Source organism: Mugil cephalus, chromosome 23, assembly GCF_022458985.1.
Source record: "Mugil cephalus isolate CIBA_MC_2020 chromosome 23, CIBA_Mcephalus_1.1, whole genome shotgun sequence".
NCBI classification, from domain to species: Eukaryota; Metazoa; Chordata; class Actinopteri; order Mugiliformes; family Mugilidae; genus Mugil; species Mugil cephalus.
The window spans coordinates 10215425-10231050 of NC_061792.1; the positions used below are offsets into that span (position 1 = coordinate 10215425).

Below are 15626 nucleotides of genomic sequence, written 5' to 3' on the forward strand. Positions count from 1 at the left end.
CTCTGAGGGGGGCGGGGGGGGACCCACAGAGTCCTGAAGCCAGGGCACAGATACACTGTGGTCCGGGAAGTCGCGTGCAGCCAGGTCCCCGCAAAACACAAACACCGATCATGGCACACTTCCTGTGGGTCGCAACGAGCGCACACAGTTTATCCGTCCCGCCAAAGACCTCACGTTCAATGAGTGCAGATGGCACCGCTCGAAATTTTTTACTTTTTTCTTGAAATCTCCATAGATTTCAGTGAAAGTAAGTGTTCAACATTACACTCAGTATGTGAATGTGTCACTATTACACCAATAAATGTTTTTTTTTTAGGAGACACATACAAGTAAACGCTTCCTTCCTTCCCTCCTTCAAGCCTCACTCCAGAAAACCCTGATGTCACCTATTTGTCTTCATAAGGATTATGTTCTCAGACCTAAGAAAACTCCCCTCTAGATTAGCACACACTTATTTCTTAAACCTGGTTAAGTCCCCGTTTACACAGCTGGACTTAGTCCTGGGGTCCCTTACAGTTCTCAGCCTGATTCATAACTTAAATGTCAGACATCTCCGACGCGTCAGTAAAAGTCAGCGATGTTCGAAAAGATGATTTTGTGTCATTTGATTTTAAAGTATCCAGGACACCTTCAGTTGTGTGAACCCGCTCTGTTTGTGGACGTATGTGTGTGTGGAGGAGTGTTGTAAAAAGGAACAGGTGGGAAACTGCAGTCGTCACTTTGATGGGGTGTAGTGTGTGTGTTCCTCACCCCTCTCTCTCTCCCACTCGTCCTCCCTCCCTCTCTAATTATCCCTCAGTCTCCTCTCCCGTCCATGTGTATCTCACCCTCTCATCTCCCCCTCCTTTCCCGGCCACATTCAGACTTTGAAGAGTCTTTCTCTCGTCCTCTGATAATGAGCCAAAATTGCTCTCTGGCCTCGGGGGATGGAAGCGGAGCTGCATGTGTGTGTGATTTTATTTACGTGTCGGTGCGCTGTTGTTGTTGTTGTTTATGGTGAACTGTAACTGTAAAGACAAAAAAAAAAAAAAGCTTCAACGTGATCAAAACCAGATAGAGCTGCTATGACCTTGTCGGTGGTTCCTATTAAATAAACTGAAACTAAACATAATCTTTGGGATAATATTTCAATAGTGTATTTAGACAAAGTGCAGATAAATGTGAATAATCCACTGCAGCATATTTACACACTCTTTACATTCCTTTCTAATGATTTCCCGTGGTTTTCCTCCCTCCTCTGTTTGAATTTGGAATTCTCCAGAAATTAGTCTGAGGTTTGTGTTTGAAATTGTCAGTCTGAGCCATGTGGTGCTCGCTCATCCCTCCGTCTGTGTGTCAACCCCCCTCCATCCATCCATCCCTCGCTCCCATGTACATGTGTGTCTAACCTTATCCATGTGTTGAATATTGAGAACGTGAAGGGGAGTCTCCGTCTTATGGGAACTTGTCTGGAGTGATTTTGACATGTGTGCTGGATTAAGTTGTCCTGTAATCAACGCTCTAAACATCTGACTTTTACTGGTGAATAATTCACGTCGCAAATCTCACTTCAGGACATTTGGTTTGTTGAATGGTATGTGCTCTGGTGATTTTTTATTTATTTTTTTTATTAATCTTTTTATATCCCAATACACCACCATTCATATTTCCAGTAGGCCTGGGTGGTATTATTTATTTTTTTTGTTATGATATGAATTTCTTATTTACCGGTGTATTTGAGTACACAGCGTCAGGAAAGCTGTGAGGTGTGGTGAAGGTGAGAGAAGACGTCCCTGATTTCTGGGGACAGTCCACATTTTGGATGACCTGTCCCTCCGGCTAAAGTTGTCCCCGAAAATGACCCCAATTTTAGCTTTTTATGAATGAGAAAAAAATGTTGCGCGCAGACTACAGTTATTACGGTAGCCAGCCGTGTTGCTATTGACATGACAGTCATAGCAGTTAAAATATGTCAAAATAAATGAAACTGTAATTGTCCCCATTTGTTCATTTCATCTAGATAATATTTAATTCTTTTTTTTTTATCTCTGAACTGTAAATGTCTTCACATTTCCACATTAGCATTCAGTGCTAACACGGGTCCATGCTAACCTGTTTTACTACTAGTGTGGGATTATTCTACGATATTTACTCCATCATCACAGTAAAATAGTTCATCCTTAGTCAATCTACTGCATTAATTCCTCTCTGAACCAGTAGAAAATGTTGTGAACACGTGGTTATACATGAAAAAAAATTAAATAAATACCGTAATACACAGTGATACCGTTAGAATTTTGAAAAATACTGTGATATACATTTTTGGTCATACTGTCCAGCCCTAATTTCCATCATAAAGAAACAAGAAGAACGAACCTTTAAACACCTTTATTGTGACCTTAACTCTACTATTTATATCATAGGTCTTCAACAGGGGGTTCGCAACCCCTAGGGGGTACACGCAGGTACTGCAGAGGGGTCGCAAAATCTTTGGTTGATTAGACATTTTTTTTTTATATATTTTTTTAATTTTCCCCCCACATGAATCCAACATATTTTAGTAAAGGGATAAGTGATAGCTTAACATTGAATACAAAATCGTACCATATACCACACAGACAAACACCAAGGTGGAAGATTTATTTAGTCTATTTTTCTATTCTTCATTCATAGCTGAGCCTCCACAACCTGCGTTGGTCAACCCCTGCTACTCCGGGAACCACGACTGCGACACCACGGCCCAGTGCATCCCCCTCGAGGACCAGGCCTTCCAGTGCCAGTGCGCCACGGGTTACAGAGGAGACGGACGCAACTGTTACGGTATCATGTCCCCGTCACCTGTCACGGCCTCCAGCGCTTTATATGGACATGCATGTGCATTGTGAATTCTGTTTGGATGTATCGTGAGAGTTAATGTACACTGCAGAGTGCTTTATGGTGCTCCTCTGCCTTTGCTTAGTTTAATGGTGCCTCAGGTCTCTTGAACGCACCCACGCAGAGTTTGAGATAGTTCACGGCCGCGTGTCTGCATTTCATCAACATCTGTCCATCCAGTGCAAAGGGTCAAGTACAGGGCTGGATGGATGGAGCCATCTCTTGTCTCCGCTCCTCTTTCCTCAAGGTTAACTCTCTAGTTGCAAAAGGATTTCCAGGATTTTAAGCTGGCGGAAGGCCTGTCATTAGCCCAGCAGCGGGTCTTTCTCCACCGCTAACAGCGCTAGTTCCCATGCATGAGCCTCACTGCTTCTCTCAGGTCAAACGATCCCTCTTTGTGGTCTTCTCCGCAATGCAGACAAGAATCCAGATGTGTGGGTACATGCTTTAGTAACACCAACAAGCATGCATACAACGTATGCGCTAAAAGCTCCAGTAATGACCCTTAATTACAGCTTTTATTCTAACATACACATGTGTGGCATGCTACGTGTTGTTAGACAGGGGATTCCTGGTTTACAGACTTTTGAGTTTATAGAAAGACGTCTCAGTAACCCCCCCACCCTCCCCCCGTCTCTCTCACCGCAGACATAAATGAGTGTGCCGAGGGCCTAAGTACATGTGGTGATCATGCCGAGTGTGTCAACCTGCCTGGGAGCCACCGCTGCCAGTGCCAGAGCGGCTACGAGTTTGGCTACGATGGACGTACCTGCGTCGGTGAGTTGGAACAAGAATAACCAGAGGTTAATCATGAAGATGCATCATACAGGCAAGAACATCAATGGATATTAACATCTCATCTTGAAGGGACTTAATTTCACGGCAGTTTATCCAATTACTATTCACACAGTTCACTGGAAACCAAAAGATCTCTCCGATATCTAATGAAATGTAGGGTTAGGGTTATGGTGATAAATTTAACAATAAACATCAAGTAGTATCACCGTTGTTTTCATGACACGCCTGTTGTAGTAGCTGAGCTCCATGGAACGTGCAATCTGCATCTATGACACCACAAAGTGTCCACAAACCTACACTTGGTCACAATCTCCCATTTAACATTTAACTTTCCCCCCTCGCAGCAGTAATGCACAGCTGCGAAAGCTAGAAGCGCGGGGAGTGGGGAGGATCGGTGACAAATGTGCGAGGGTGAGATTAGACAGGACGGAGGGGGGTCGAAGGCAAAGACAAATGGAGCAATGGCACAGTGTGTGTTTTCTGCTTTGGAATGTGTGGAGGAGCAAAGTCCTGACCGTGTGCGAGTCCTTCCTTCACCCCATTAGTTGCGAACTTTTTATGAACTTCTTTTGAACCCTCCTACCTCCCGCACTGACAAATGATACTTCAGTTCAATGCCATACATCAGGGCTCCAATAACATCGCTGAAATATTCTTATAATTTTGTACATCGGCATACATTTCTGCTGATGCATTTGAGTTTGTTAATTTATTCCTCTATTTATTGCTCTCCTGGGTAGCACTGATGATTTGTCCCGTCGTAATTCATGGAAACGTGTCACTTTGTTTAAGTTTAAGAGAAAAAAAAGTGACTATGACCCCTAGTGGGTCGGTGGAGGTACTGCAGGGGGTGTCGCAAAATCTTTGGTTGATTGGACATTTTTTAGATATTTTTAAATTTTCCCCCACAAATTAAAATTAAAACATTAACATTTTAGTAAAGGGATAAGGGAAAGCTTAATATTGAATTCAAAATGCTAATAATGATAGCACTAGCTTAATATAGAACACATATAGTAGGTAGGGGGTCCCCACTATCAGTTTGGGGGTCTATGAATCGATCAAATATGTGCGTATATCTATTAAATATCTATTTGTTCAATTTTCTACAGCTCAATCAGTTCGCCCAAAGAGCCAGTGTGAGCAGCACAGAGACAGCGTGCAGAGTGGGGGGGGGCCCGGTGGATATCCGAGCCCCGGAGCCTTCGTCCCTCAGTGCGACTCTGACGGACAGTACCGAAGTCTGCAGGTCTGACTCACTCGCAGATTGCCGACTGTTTAATTCTGTGGTATTTTGCACAGATTAAGGAGTTTAATAATGCATTGCAGTGCCATGGCTCCACTGGACATTGTTGGTGCGTGGACAGCAGTGGACAGGAGAGACCAGGAACCAGGACTCCACCTGGTACACCATCCAAAGACTGTGACAAACCAGGTATTTTCCTAGAAGGTGGTCTTCATTAAGCGGATTAGTTCAAGATGTGTTTATAATATTCACTTATATCTCCTTAGATGAACCGGAGCGTCCTAAAACTCACTGTGAGCACCGCAGAGACAGTGTCCAGACCACCAGTCCAGAGGGATATCCTTTATTTGGAGCCTATGTACCCCAGTGTGATGACAATGGACAATATATACCCCTGCAGGTGAATACTTGAAAGAGCTATCACCGTTTAACGTAAAGAAAATCAAAGATATTTCATTCACTGTACATGTAAACGAATTGCAGTGCCACAGCTCCACTGGACACTGTTGGTGCGTGGACAGCAATGGACAGGAGAAAGATGGAACGAGAACAACGGCTGGTACAACGCCCACAGACTGCAGCAAACTGGGTAAGGAAAAGGCATTACGGGCAGTCTTGCATAAGTATTCTTTTCTGTCCAAACTCCAGTTATGAGGTAAATGTCTCTTACATAAGAAGGGACACCTCAGTCATTCTTCCATGAAGTTGGGCAATCTTGTGAGAGCCATGTGCATGATTTACCAAATTATACAATCTCTTCTTCTGCAGATGAGCCGCAGCGTCCTAAAACTCAGTGTGAGTACCACAGAGACAGCATTCAGACCACCAGTCCAGAGGGAAATCCCATAATAGGCGCCTATGTACCTCAATGTGACGCAGAGGGACAGTACATACCACTGCAGGTCAGCATCTGATTACTGATCCACTAGTTGGCACAGACATGATCTGGTTTTATATTTCAAAATAAAGAAAAGAAATTCTGACTGGTAGCATGATGTTTTTTTGTTTTTTTTAGTGCCATGCCTCCACTGGATATTGCTGGTGTGTGGATAGTACGGGACAACACAGATCAGGAACCAGGACATTACCTGGTGAACCTCCCAAAGACTGCGACAAACCAGGTGAGTAAAAAGACAAAAAAGACGCAAACAGCTTTCCTTGAGTGCTGCTTTTTATGCTCCGACGCGAGCAGGTGGATTATGTCATGACTCTTCAAGGTTTTCTTGTTAAACATTGACCTGTGAACCCCTCTAATTTCTCAACTCAGTGACAAGTCAAATAGACAGGGCACTTACATGAGTGTGTGTCTAACCTTGTAAGTGGTGCACTGTTGAGGTCATTGGGTTATTGCCTTGGAATTCCTGGAACAAAGGTGCAGTGGTTATTCAAAGAAAGGACTACTGCATATTTTCTATACATTATACCATCAAAAGTTGTGCTTTCCGTGATAATAATGGCCACACTTTCTGAACCAGATGAACCAGAGCGTCCTAAAACTCACTGTGAGCAGCAGAGAGACAGTGTCCAGACCACCAGTCCAGAGGGAAATCCTATAGCAGGAGCCTATGTACCTCAGTGTGATGCAGCAGGACAGTACATATCCAGACAGGTACGACTGTAATTTAGTTTTAAATTCAATTTTTTGCACATACCAATTGAGTTATGGTTGTTAATACCGTTGTTATAAATGTTCTAGTGTCATGGCTCCACTGGACATTGTTGGTGTGTGGACAATAGAGGAGAAGAGAGACCAGGAACCAGGACTCCACCTGGTGCAACACGTATAGACTGTGATAGACCAGGTGAGGAGAAAGGTCTTCCTCAGTGTTGTCTCGTGTGTTTGTCATGTTTCCTTTGAAAATAAAATGTCATGGTCATGGTCTTTTGCACTGTTACTACGGTCTTTACTGTTTAATCATGTGATCCAGAGCGCCCTAAAACTCACTGTGAGCAGCGGAGAGACAGTGTCCAGACCACCAGTCCAGAGGGATATCCTATAGTAGGAGCCTATGTTCCTCAGTGTGATGAGGCTGGACAGTACATATCCAGACAGGTATGATCGATGTAATTTGGTTTTAAATTATATTTTCTGCACATATCGCTTAAATTATGGTTGTTAATATAGATGTTATAAATGTTCTAGTGTCATGGCTCCACTGGACATTGTTGGTGTGTGGACGATAGAGGAGAGGAGAGACCAGGAACCAGGACTCCACCTGGTACAACACGTGTAGACTGTGATAGACCAGGTGAGACTGATTTTTAGAGACGGCCCTAGTTCTTGGTCACACGTTTATTGAGCAGCACTCATACTTCCAATCTTTATTTTTGTTCTGTAGATGAACAAGAGCGTCCTAAAACTCACTGTGAGCACCACAGAGACGGTGTACGGACCACCAGTCCAGAGGGATATCCTGTAATTGGAGCATTTGTTCCACAGTGTGACGCAGCAGGACAGTACCTGCCTCAACAGGTTTGCTTTTCTTGCGTGCAGATGCAGTTTCTTCCTCAAGTGTTTTCTGCGTATTTAAATTAAATTACATTGCATTTATTGTGTTTCAGTGTCACGGCTCCACTGGGCATTGTTGGTGTGTGGACAATAGAGGAGATGAGAGACCAGGAACCAGGACTCCACCTGGTGCAACACGTGTAGACTGTGATAGACCAGGTGAGGAGAAAGGTCTTTCTTAGTGTTGTCTCGTGTGTTTGTCATGTTTCCTTTAAAATAAAATGTCATGGTCATGCTCTTTACTGTTTAATCTCTAAATATTTTTGTTATCTTCATGTGATCCAGAGCGTCCTAAAACTCACTGTGAGCAGCGGAGAGACAGTGTCCAGACCACCAGCGCTGATGGGTATCCTATAGCAGGAGCCTATGTACCTCAGTGTGATGACAGTGGACAGTACATATCAAAACAGGTAAATTCATTTGTATTGATACATTTTCAGGAAACAGACAAAATACCTCCAGTGCGTCATCATGATTACTGTTGTGCATTTCAGTGCCACAGCTCCACTGGATATTGTTGGTGTGTGGACAATAGAGGAGAGGAGAGACCAGGAACCAGGACTCCACCTGGTACACCATCTGTAGACTGTGACAGACCAGGTGAGGATGTTGTTGCTAACTGACCAGGGCTGCTCCTAAACTTGTAAGAACTCAAATACAACAGGCAGGTCTTGGCTCAGTTTAAAGAGTAAATAATCTCTGGCATAAAGCAAACACTGGGCAGCAGCTTTCTGAATGAGCTGTTCGGACAGAAGCAATGCTTACACAAAACCAGTAGCAGCAAAAATAGCGGAGGTATAAATAGTTGTGTATTAAGGAAACAGGGTGGAGGCTTGCCTGCACAACTTTAAAAGTGGGACTCTTCTAAACGGTATAAGACAACCTGGAAAAGAAGAATATTCCAGTACCATGAACCTCAAAAGCTAAAGTTCCTACATTTTCTGATAAATTGTGTTTTTCTTGTTTGCCCAGTTGAACCTCCACGTCCTAAAACTCACTGTGAGCAGTACAGAGACAGTGTAAAGACCACCAGTCCAGAGGGAAATCCTATACTTGGAGTCTTTGTACCTCAGTGTGATGACAGTGGACAGTACACATCACTGCAGGTCAGCATCTGTCTCACTGTTTTAAACTGCTCGGCTAACCTGCACCTGAATGGAATTGTTGTCCTAATATCTACTTGATATTGTGTTTCGTTATTGTTTGTAGTGTCATGGCTCCACTGGATATTGTTGGTGTGTGGACAGGACTGGACAAGAGAGACCAGGAACCAGGACTCCACCCGGTACACAACCTAAAGACTGTGACAGACCAGGTGAGGATGCTTCTTTTAAAATTAGATGTCAATCTCATGGTTTATTCTGAAATCATTTTGCATTAATTATGGTCTATGATATTTTTTCTCTTATTTTGAAATATTTCTGCAATCCTCAGATGAACCAAAGCGTCCTAAAACTCACTGTGAGCAGCACAGAGACAGTGTCCAGACCACCAGTCCAGACGGAAATCCTATAGTAGGAGCCTATGTTCCTCAGTGTGATGCAGCTGGACAGTACATATCAAGACAGGTATGATCGATGTAATTTGGTTTTAAATTATATTTTCTGCACATATCGCTTAAATTATGGTTGTTAATATAGATGTTATAAATGTTCTAGTGTCATGGCTCCACTGGACATTGTTGGTGTGTGGACAATAGAGGAGATGAGAGACCAGGAACCAGGACTCCACCTGGTGCAACACGTGTAGACTGTGACAGACCAGGTGAGGAGAAAGGTCTTCCTCAGTGTTGTCTCGTGTGTTTGTCATGTTTCCTTTAAAATAAAATGTCATGGTCATGCTCTTTACTGTTTAATCTCTAAATATTTTTGTTATCTTCACATGATCCAGAGCGTCCTAAAACTCACTGTGAGCAGCAGAGAGACAGTGTCCAGACCACCAGTCCAGAGGGAAATCCTATAGCAGGAGTCTATGTACCTCAGTGTGATGCAGCTGGACAGTACATATCAAAACAGGTATGATTGTAATTTAGTCGTTGTCATCCTTGTCATCCGCTTATCCGGGTCCAGGTCACGGGAGGGAGGTCCAGACGGCCCTCTCCTCGCTTCCAGCAGCTCCTCTGGAGGCCAGGCCATATGGGAGATATAGTCCCTGCATCGTGTCTTGGACCCCAGGGCCTCCTTCTGGTGTTATGTGCCCGGATCACTTTCTAACAGGAGGCACCTGGGAGACATCCTCACCAGGTGCCTGAACCAGCTCAACTGACTCCTCTCGACGTGGAAGAGCGGCAGTTCTAGTCTGAGCTTCCCTGTGTGTCCGAGCTCCTAACCTTATCTCTAAGGCTGAGCCCGAGCCACCCTGTGAACGAAACTCATTTCGACCGCTTGTATCCGCAGTCTTCGTCTTTCGGTCATTACCCAAAGTCCATGACCATAGGTGAGGGTTGGAACGTAGATCAACCAATAAATTGAAAGCTTCGGCTTCTGGCTTAGTTCTCTCTTCACCACGACAGACCGGTTAAGGGCCCGCATCACTGCAGACTCGTCTCCAATCAATCTGTCGATCTCCCACTATCCTATAGATCCTGAGATACTTGAACTCCTCCACTTGAGGCAGGACCTCCTTCCCGACCCGAAGTGGGCAATGCACCATTTTCCGAGTACTTGAAGGTGTTGATCCTCATGCCAGCGGCTTCACACTCGGTTGCAAATCGCCCTAGTACGTGGTGGAGGTCTTAGTTCGGTAAAACTAAGAGGACAACATCATCCGCAAAAAGCAGATTGAGATCCTCCAACCACCGAACTCGACACCTTCCACCACCCGGCTACACCTTGAAATTCTGTCCATAGAAGTTCTGAACAGAACCGGTGACAAAGGGCAGCCCTAATAGAGCCCAACCCTCTACAGGAACGGGTCCGATTTACAACCGGATACACGGACCAAACTCGCACTCCTTTGGCACAGGGACAGAATGGCCCTTAGCAAGGGGCCATCCACACCATACTCCCGGAGCACCCCGCGCAGGATGCCCGCCCCTGGGGACACGGTCAAAGGCATTGTCCAAATCCACAAAAGATACGTGGACTGGTTGGGCAAACTCCCATTTCCCCTCCAGCACCCTAGCGAGAGTAAAGAGGTGGGTGGGCCAAAACTGCATTGTTCCTCTTCTATCTGAGGTTTAACTATCAATCAGACCCTCTTGCACCCTAGCGTACCCTTTCCCAGGGAGGCTGAGGAGTGTGATCCCCCTATAGTTGGAACACACCCTCTGGTCCCCTTTCTTAAAGATGGGGGCCACCAACTCAGTCTGCCACTCCAAAGGCGCTGCCCCCAATGTCAACGCAATTCCTGGTGATTGGACAATCCAACCCCATGCCCTCTGGCTCTGTTTTCCCCATGGAATACATGTTGGTGGGATTGAGGAGCTGGACAATATCCCCAGGGGGTGTCTCCTTGTCCCCACCAAAAACAGTGTGGATGAGTTGCCGCCTGCCCCCCCTGAGGCACTAGGCGGTTTGCCACAACATTTTTGGAGCCAATTGATAGTCTTCCTCCATAGCCTCACCCAACTACATGTACATATTCAATTGTTATAGTTGTTAATACAGTTGTTGTACATATTCTAGTGTCATGGCTCCACTGGACATTGTTGGTGTGTGGACAATAGAGGAGAAGAGAGACCAGGAACCAGGACTCCACCTGGTGCAACACGTATAGACTGTGATAGACCAGGTGAGGAGAAAGATGTTTCCTTCAAAATAAAATGTCATGGTCATGATAGAGGCTAGTGAGGATCAAATGTGTTCATTCTGGGATATCTTTGTAGTACCATCTTTATTACTGTTTAATCTCTAAATATTGCTGTTATCTTCATGTGATCCAGAGCGTCCTAAAACTCACTGTGAGCACCGGAGAGACAGTGTCGAGACCACCAGTCCAGAGGGATATCCTAGACCAGGAGTCTATGTTCCTCAGTGTGATGACAGTGGACAGTACATATCACTGCAGGTCAGCATCTGGTCACACATTTATTTCACTATTTTAAACCACTTTGAGTAACTGTTCCTGATCACAGCTGTCGTACTAACATCTATTTTGTAGTGTCATGGCTCCACTGGATATTGTTGGTGTGTGGACAGGACTGGACAAGAGAGACCAGGAACCAGGACTCCACCCGGTACACAACCTAAAGACTGCGACAGACCAGGTGAGGATGCTTCTTTTAAGTTAAATGTCAAGGTCGTGGTTTATCCTGAAATCCTTTTGCATCAACTGCGATCTTTATTCTCTTATTTTGAAATATTTCTGCAATTCTCAGATGAACCAGAGCGTCCTAAAACTCACTGTGAGCAGCGGAGAGACAGTGTCCAGACCACCAGTCCAGAGGGATATCCTATAGCAGGAGCCTATGTACCTCAGTGTGATGCAGCTGGACAGTACATATCCAGACAGGTATGATCAATGTAATTTGGTTTTAAATTAGATTTTCTGCACATATTGCTTAAATTATCAATCGGTTGTTAATATAGATGTTATAAATGTTCTAGTGTCATGGCTCCACTGGACATTGTTGGTGTGTGGACAATAGAGGAGAAGAGAGACCAGGAACCAGGACTCCACCTGGTGCAACACGTGTAGACTGTGATAGACCAGGTGGGGAGAAAGGTCTTTCTCAGTGTTGTCTCGTGTGTTTGTCATGTTTCCTTTTGCAACGGTCTTTACTGTTTAATCTCTAAATATTCTTGTTATCTTCACGTGAACCAGAGCGTCCTAAAACTCACTGTGAGCAGCACAGAGACAGTGTCCAGACCACCAGTCCAGAGGGATATCCTATAGCAGGAGCCTATGTACCTCAGTGTGATGCAGCTGGACAGTACATATCCAGACAGGTATGATCAATGTAATTTGGTTTTAAATTAGATTTTTTGCACATACAAATTGAGTTATGGTTGTTAATATAGTTGTTATAAATGTTCTAGTGTCATGGCTCCACTGGACATTGTTGGTGTGTGGACAATAGAGGAGATGAGAGACCAGGAACCAGGACTCCACCTGGTGCAACACGTGTAGACTGTGATAGACCAGGTGAGGAGAAAGATGTTTCTCAGTGTTGTCTCCTGTGTTTGTCATGTTTCCTTTGAAAATAAAATGTCATGGTCATGCACTTTTACTACTGCCTTAACTGTTTAATCTCTAAATATTTTTGTTATCTTCACGTGAACCAGAGCGTCCTAAAACTCACTGTGAGCAGCGGAGAGACAGTGTCCAGACCACCAGTCCAGATGGAAATCCTATAGCAGGAGCCTATGTACCTCAGTGTGATGAGGCTGGACAGTACATATCCAGACAGGTATGATCGATGTAATTTGGTTTTAAATTATATTTTCTGCACATATCGCTTAAATTATGGTTGTTAATGTAAATGTTATAAATATTCTAGTGTCATGGCTCCACTGGACATTGTTGGTGTGTGGACGATAGAGGAGAGGAGAGACCAGGAACCAGGACTCCACCTGGTACAACACGTGTAGACTGTGATAGACCAGGTGAGACTGATGTTTAGAGACGGCCCTAGTTCTTGGTCACACGTTTATTGAGCAGCACTCATACTTCCAATCTTTATTTTTGTCCTGTAGATGAACAAGAGCGTCCTAAAACTCACTGTGAGCACCACAGAGACGGTGTACGGACCACCAGTCCAGAGGGATATCCTGTAATTGGAGCATTTGTTCCACAGTGTGACGCAGCAGGACAGTACCTGCCTCAACAGGTTTGCTTTTCTTGCGTGCAGATGCAGTTTCTTCCTCAAGTGTTTTCTGCATATTTAAATTCGATTACATTGCATTTATTGTGTTTCAGTGTCACGGCTCCACTGGGCATTGCTGGTGTGTGGACAGTAGCGGAGATGAGAGACCAGGAACCAGGACTCCACCTGGTGCAACACGTGTAGATTGTAATACACCAGGTGAGACTGCGTTGATTTCTTGCCAAGAGTGAGATCGGATTTGGCTGCAAATTAAAGTACACTTGCGCAAGTGCTTTGGAACAAGAAGGCACGTCTATAAACTTTACATTCACACTCATATGAAAGTGGCAAACATTTAACAATTGATGTCTATTTGGCATCAGTCGACTTTTTAAACAGCCATCTGTCACCCTCCCATACTTGGAACGTACTCAGAGGCAGCTCCATAAATTCAGCCCTCGCTATAAATTCCGTTTATGACATACAAACATTTCAAGTGGTCATTTTGTGGCAAGAGGACCTGCTCGCTGTTGCCCGGCAACCGAACCAAAACAAGAACACTGTGCCGGACGAAGCAGAGCGACAACGCGGTGTTACATCCCCCCTGCAGATGCGGCCAAGACAAACAGCATCACCCATGAATGCACACTTTGTTGTGTTAACGAGATGCTTGTAGCTGCGGCAGGCATCAAATACCCACGTCGGACTCTTGTGTTAGAAGTTTGTCTGGATTCATGTGAAGGGATATAAGTCACTGCGAAACATGCTGACTGAGCGGAAGAGCTGCCAATCTGATGAAAAGCCGAATCCAAGTTTACGCTCGGATATCTCTCTCTAGAAAGTGTCGAGGCTCACAAATTTATAGAAAGAGGCCAGTATAAACATTAGCGGAAGCCTAAAGTGGTTTCAGGTTTAGTTTTATAGCTCCCCAATGAAGTGAGTTATTAAAGGGATTTTAACTTGGTAAACAGTTTTGACAAACGGAAGATGTGTGTATGTGTTCTCCTTTAAACACGGGGCGACCCCGCGCCATTAATCAAGCGCTCCGGCTATCGCTGCCATATACACGCAGCGAGCTGGATAGAATAGAACAAAAGAGATAAAGGTGAACGCTAACTGGATAGTTTAAAAGTGATTCCTTTCGCCCTCAATCCCGGTGACTCCAGACGAGCGTCCTGAGAGCGTCTGTGAGCGATGGAGGGCCAGTTTGATTGAGCACTACGGCGGACAACCAGAACCACAGAACTACGTGCCTCAGTGTGAAGACGACGGGGAATTCAGGTACGCAACGCAAAGAAACACACACAGAAATCATTCTTTTTACAGTATACTCATATACTCATACTTCTTTTGTAGTATACTCACCCTAACCCATGTGTCTTCTCAGCCCAGTCCAGTGTTACGGGGAGACCACTTATTGTTGGTGCGTGGACCAGGACGGACGGGAGGTTCCTGGCACTCGTTCGCACGACGTCGTCAAACCTGCTTGTAAGTATTTTTTATTTATTTATTTATTTTTTTGTCCGTTTGGCCAAACCGAGGCCTCACGTCCAACTTTCAACCGATCTTCTCCTCAGGCATCTCCACAGTGGCCCCTCCCACCGTGCGCCCGTTGCCGAGCCCGACTGTGACCCCGCCCCCGAACACTGACGTCACTCTGCTGTACGCTCAGGGACAGAAGATAGGAGCGCTGCCTCTGAACGGGACCAGATTCGACGCGAGCCGATCCAAAACGCTACTGACTCTGCATGTAAGGGATGAATGCACTTTTTTTTTTCCAGTTAATGCGTCTCTTTATGTGTGTGCGCGTTTACATCCACGTGTGTTTCATCCAGGGATCCATAGTCGTCGGTATGGCCTTTGACTGCAAAGAGAACCAAGTCTACTGGACAGATTTGTCTGCAAGAACAATCAGCAGAGCATCAATGGCACCTGGAGCCGAGCCTAAGATCATCGTTAACACAAGTAAGCACTACGAAAATATGTTAGATTCATGCTAATGTGTATTTAAAGAAATTTAAATCTGTGGGGGAAAATAAAATGTATAAAAAATGTCTAATCAACCAAAGATTTTGCGACCCCCCCTGCAGTACCTCTACTAACCCCTAGGGGTTGAAGACCTTTGATATAAGTTTATTTTAGAACACATAATCTCTTTCTTAATCACTTTCCTGTTTGGTGTCCCTGTAGATCTTGTTAGTCCAGAGGGTTTGGCCATCGACGTCGAACGTAGGCTGATGTTCTGGGTGGACTCGAACCCCGACCTCATCGAAAGCGCCAACCTGGACGGCAGCGGGAGGAAGACCCTGTTCGACACAGACCTGGTCAACCCCCGCGCCATCATCGTGGTTTCCTCCACGGGGTAAAAAAAAAAAAAATAACTGTTTGTCCGGTTTATTTAAAGTTTTGGGGGAAGCTGTTTAACACGCCCCTTAGAAATCGCTCGGGATGGTTTAGTCTGGATTTGCAAACAC

General features: G+C 44.9%; 1 protein-coding gene across 6 annotated transcripts in view; it reads left to right on the plus strand.

Moving 5' to 3' along the window:
- nid2a (nidogen 2a (osteonidogen)) overlaps positions 1 to 15626 on the plus strand; it is a 40777-nt gene that overhangs the window by 20595 nt on the left and 4556 nt on the right. Inside the window, exons 15-51 of one of the 6 annotated variants that reach the window (XM_047576436.1) lie at positions 2653 to 2799; positions 3502 to 3630; positions 4764 to 4900; positions 4981 to 5086; positions 5164 to 5297; positions 5381 to 5486; positions 5666 to 5799; positions 5913 to 6018; positions 6373 to 6506; positions 6594 to 6699; positions 6826 to 6950; positions 7041 to 7146; positions 7237 to 7370; positions 7460 to 7565; positions 7692 to 7816; positions 7901 to 8006; positions 8379 to 8512; positions 8616 to 8721; positions 8841 to 8974; positions 9065 to 9170; positions 9297 to 9421; positions 11033 to 11138; positions 11290 to 11414; positions 11508 to 11613; positions 11725 to 11858; positions 11954 to 12059; positions 12171 to 12295; positions 12386 to 12491; positions 12632 to 12756; positions 12847 to 12952; positions 13043 to 13176; positions 13266 to 13371; positions 14319 to 14433; positions 14540 to 14640; positions 14730 to 14902; positions 14988 to 15117; positions 15343 to 15514. In XM_047576436.1, coding sequence (XP_047432392.1) covers positions 2653 to 2799; positions 3502 to 3630; positions 4764 to 4900; positions 4981 to 5086; positions 5164 to 5297; positions 5381 to 5486; positions 5666 to 5799; positions 5913 to 6018; positions 6373 to 6506; positions 6594 to 6699; positions 6826 to 6950; positions 7041 to 7146; positions 7237 to 7370; positions 7460 to 7565; positions 7692 to 7816; positions 7901 to 8006; positions 8379 to 8512; positions 8616 to 8721; positions 8841 to 8974; positions 9065 to 9170; positions 9297 to 9421; positions 11033 to 11138; positions 11290 to 11414; positions 11508 to 11613; positions 11725 to 11858; positions 11954 to 12059; positions 12171 to 12295; positions 12386 to 12491; positions 12632 to 12756; positions 12847 to 12952; positions 13043 to 13176; positions 13266 to 13371; positions 14319 to 14433; positions 14540 to 14640; positions 14730 to 14902; positions 14988 to 15117; positions 15343 to 15514 — 4516 coding nt within the window. The remainder of the gene's footprint in view (positions 1 to 2652; positions 2800 to 3501; positions 3631 to 4763; positions 4901 to 4980; positions 5087 to 5163; positions 5298 to 5380; positions 5487 to 5665; positions 5800 to 5912; positions 6019 to 6372; positions 6507 to 6593; positions 6700 to 6825; positions 6951 to 7040; positions 7147 to 7236; positions 7371 to 7459; positions 7566 to 7691; positions 7817 to 7900; positions 8007 to 8378; positions 8513 to 8615; positions 8722 to 8840; positions 8975 to 9064; positions 9171 to 9296; positions 9422 to 11032; positions 11139 to 11289; positions 11415 to 11507; positions 11614 to 11724; positions 11859 to 11953; positions 12060 to 12170; positions 12296 to 12385; positions 12492 to 12631; positions 12757 to 12846; positions 12953 to 13042; positions 13177 to 13265; positions 13372 to 14318; positions 14434 to 14539; positions 14641 to 14729; positions 14903 to 14987; positions 15118 to 15342; positions 15515 to 15626) is intronic. The other 5 variants (XM_047576437.1, XM_047576439.1, XM_047576440.1 and 2 more) reach the window with 5 other exon arrangements.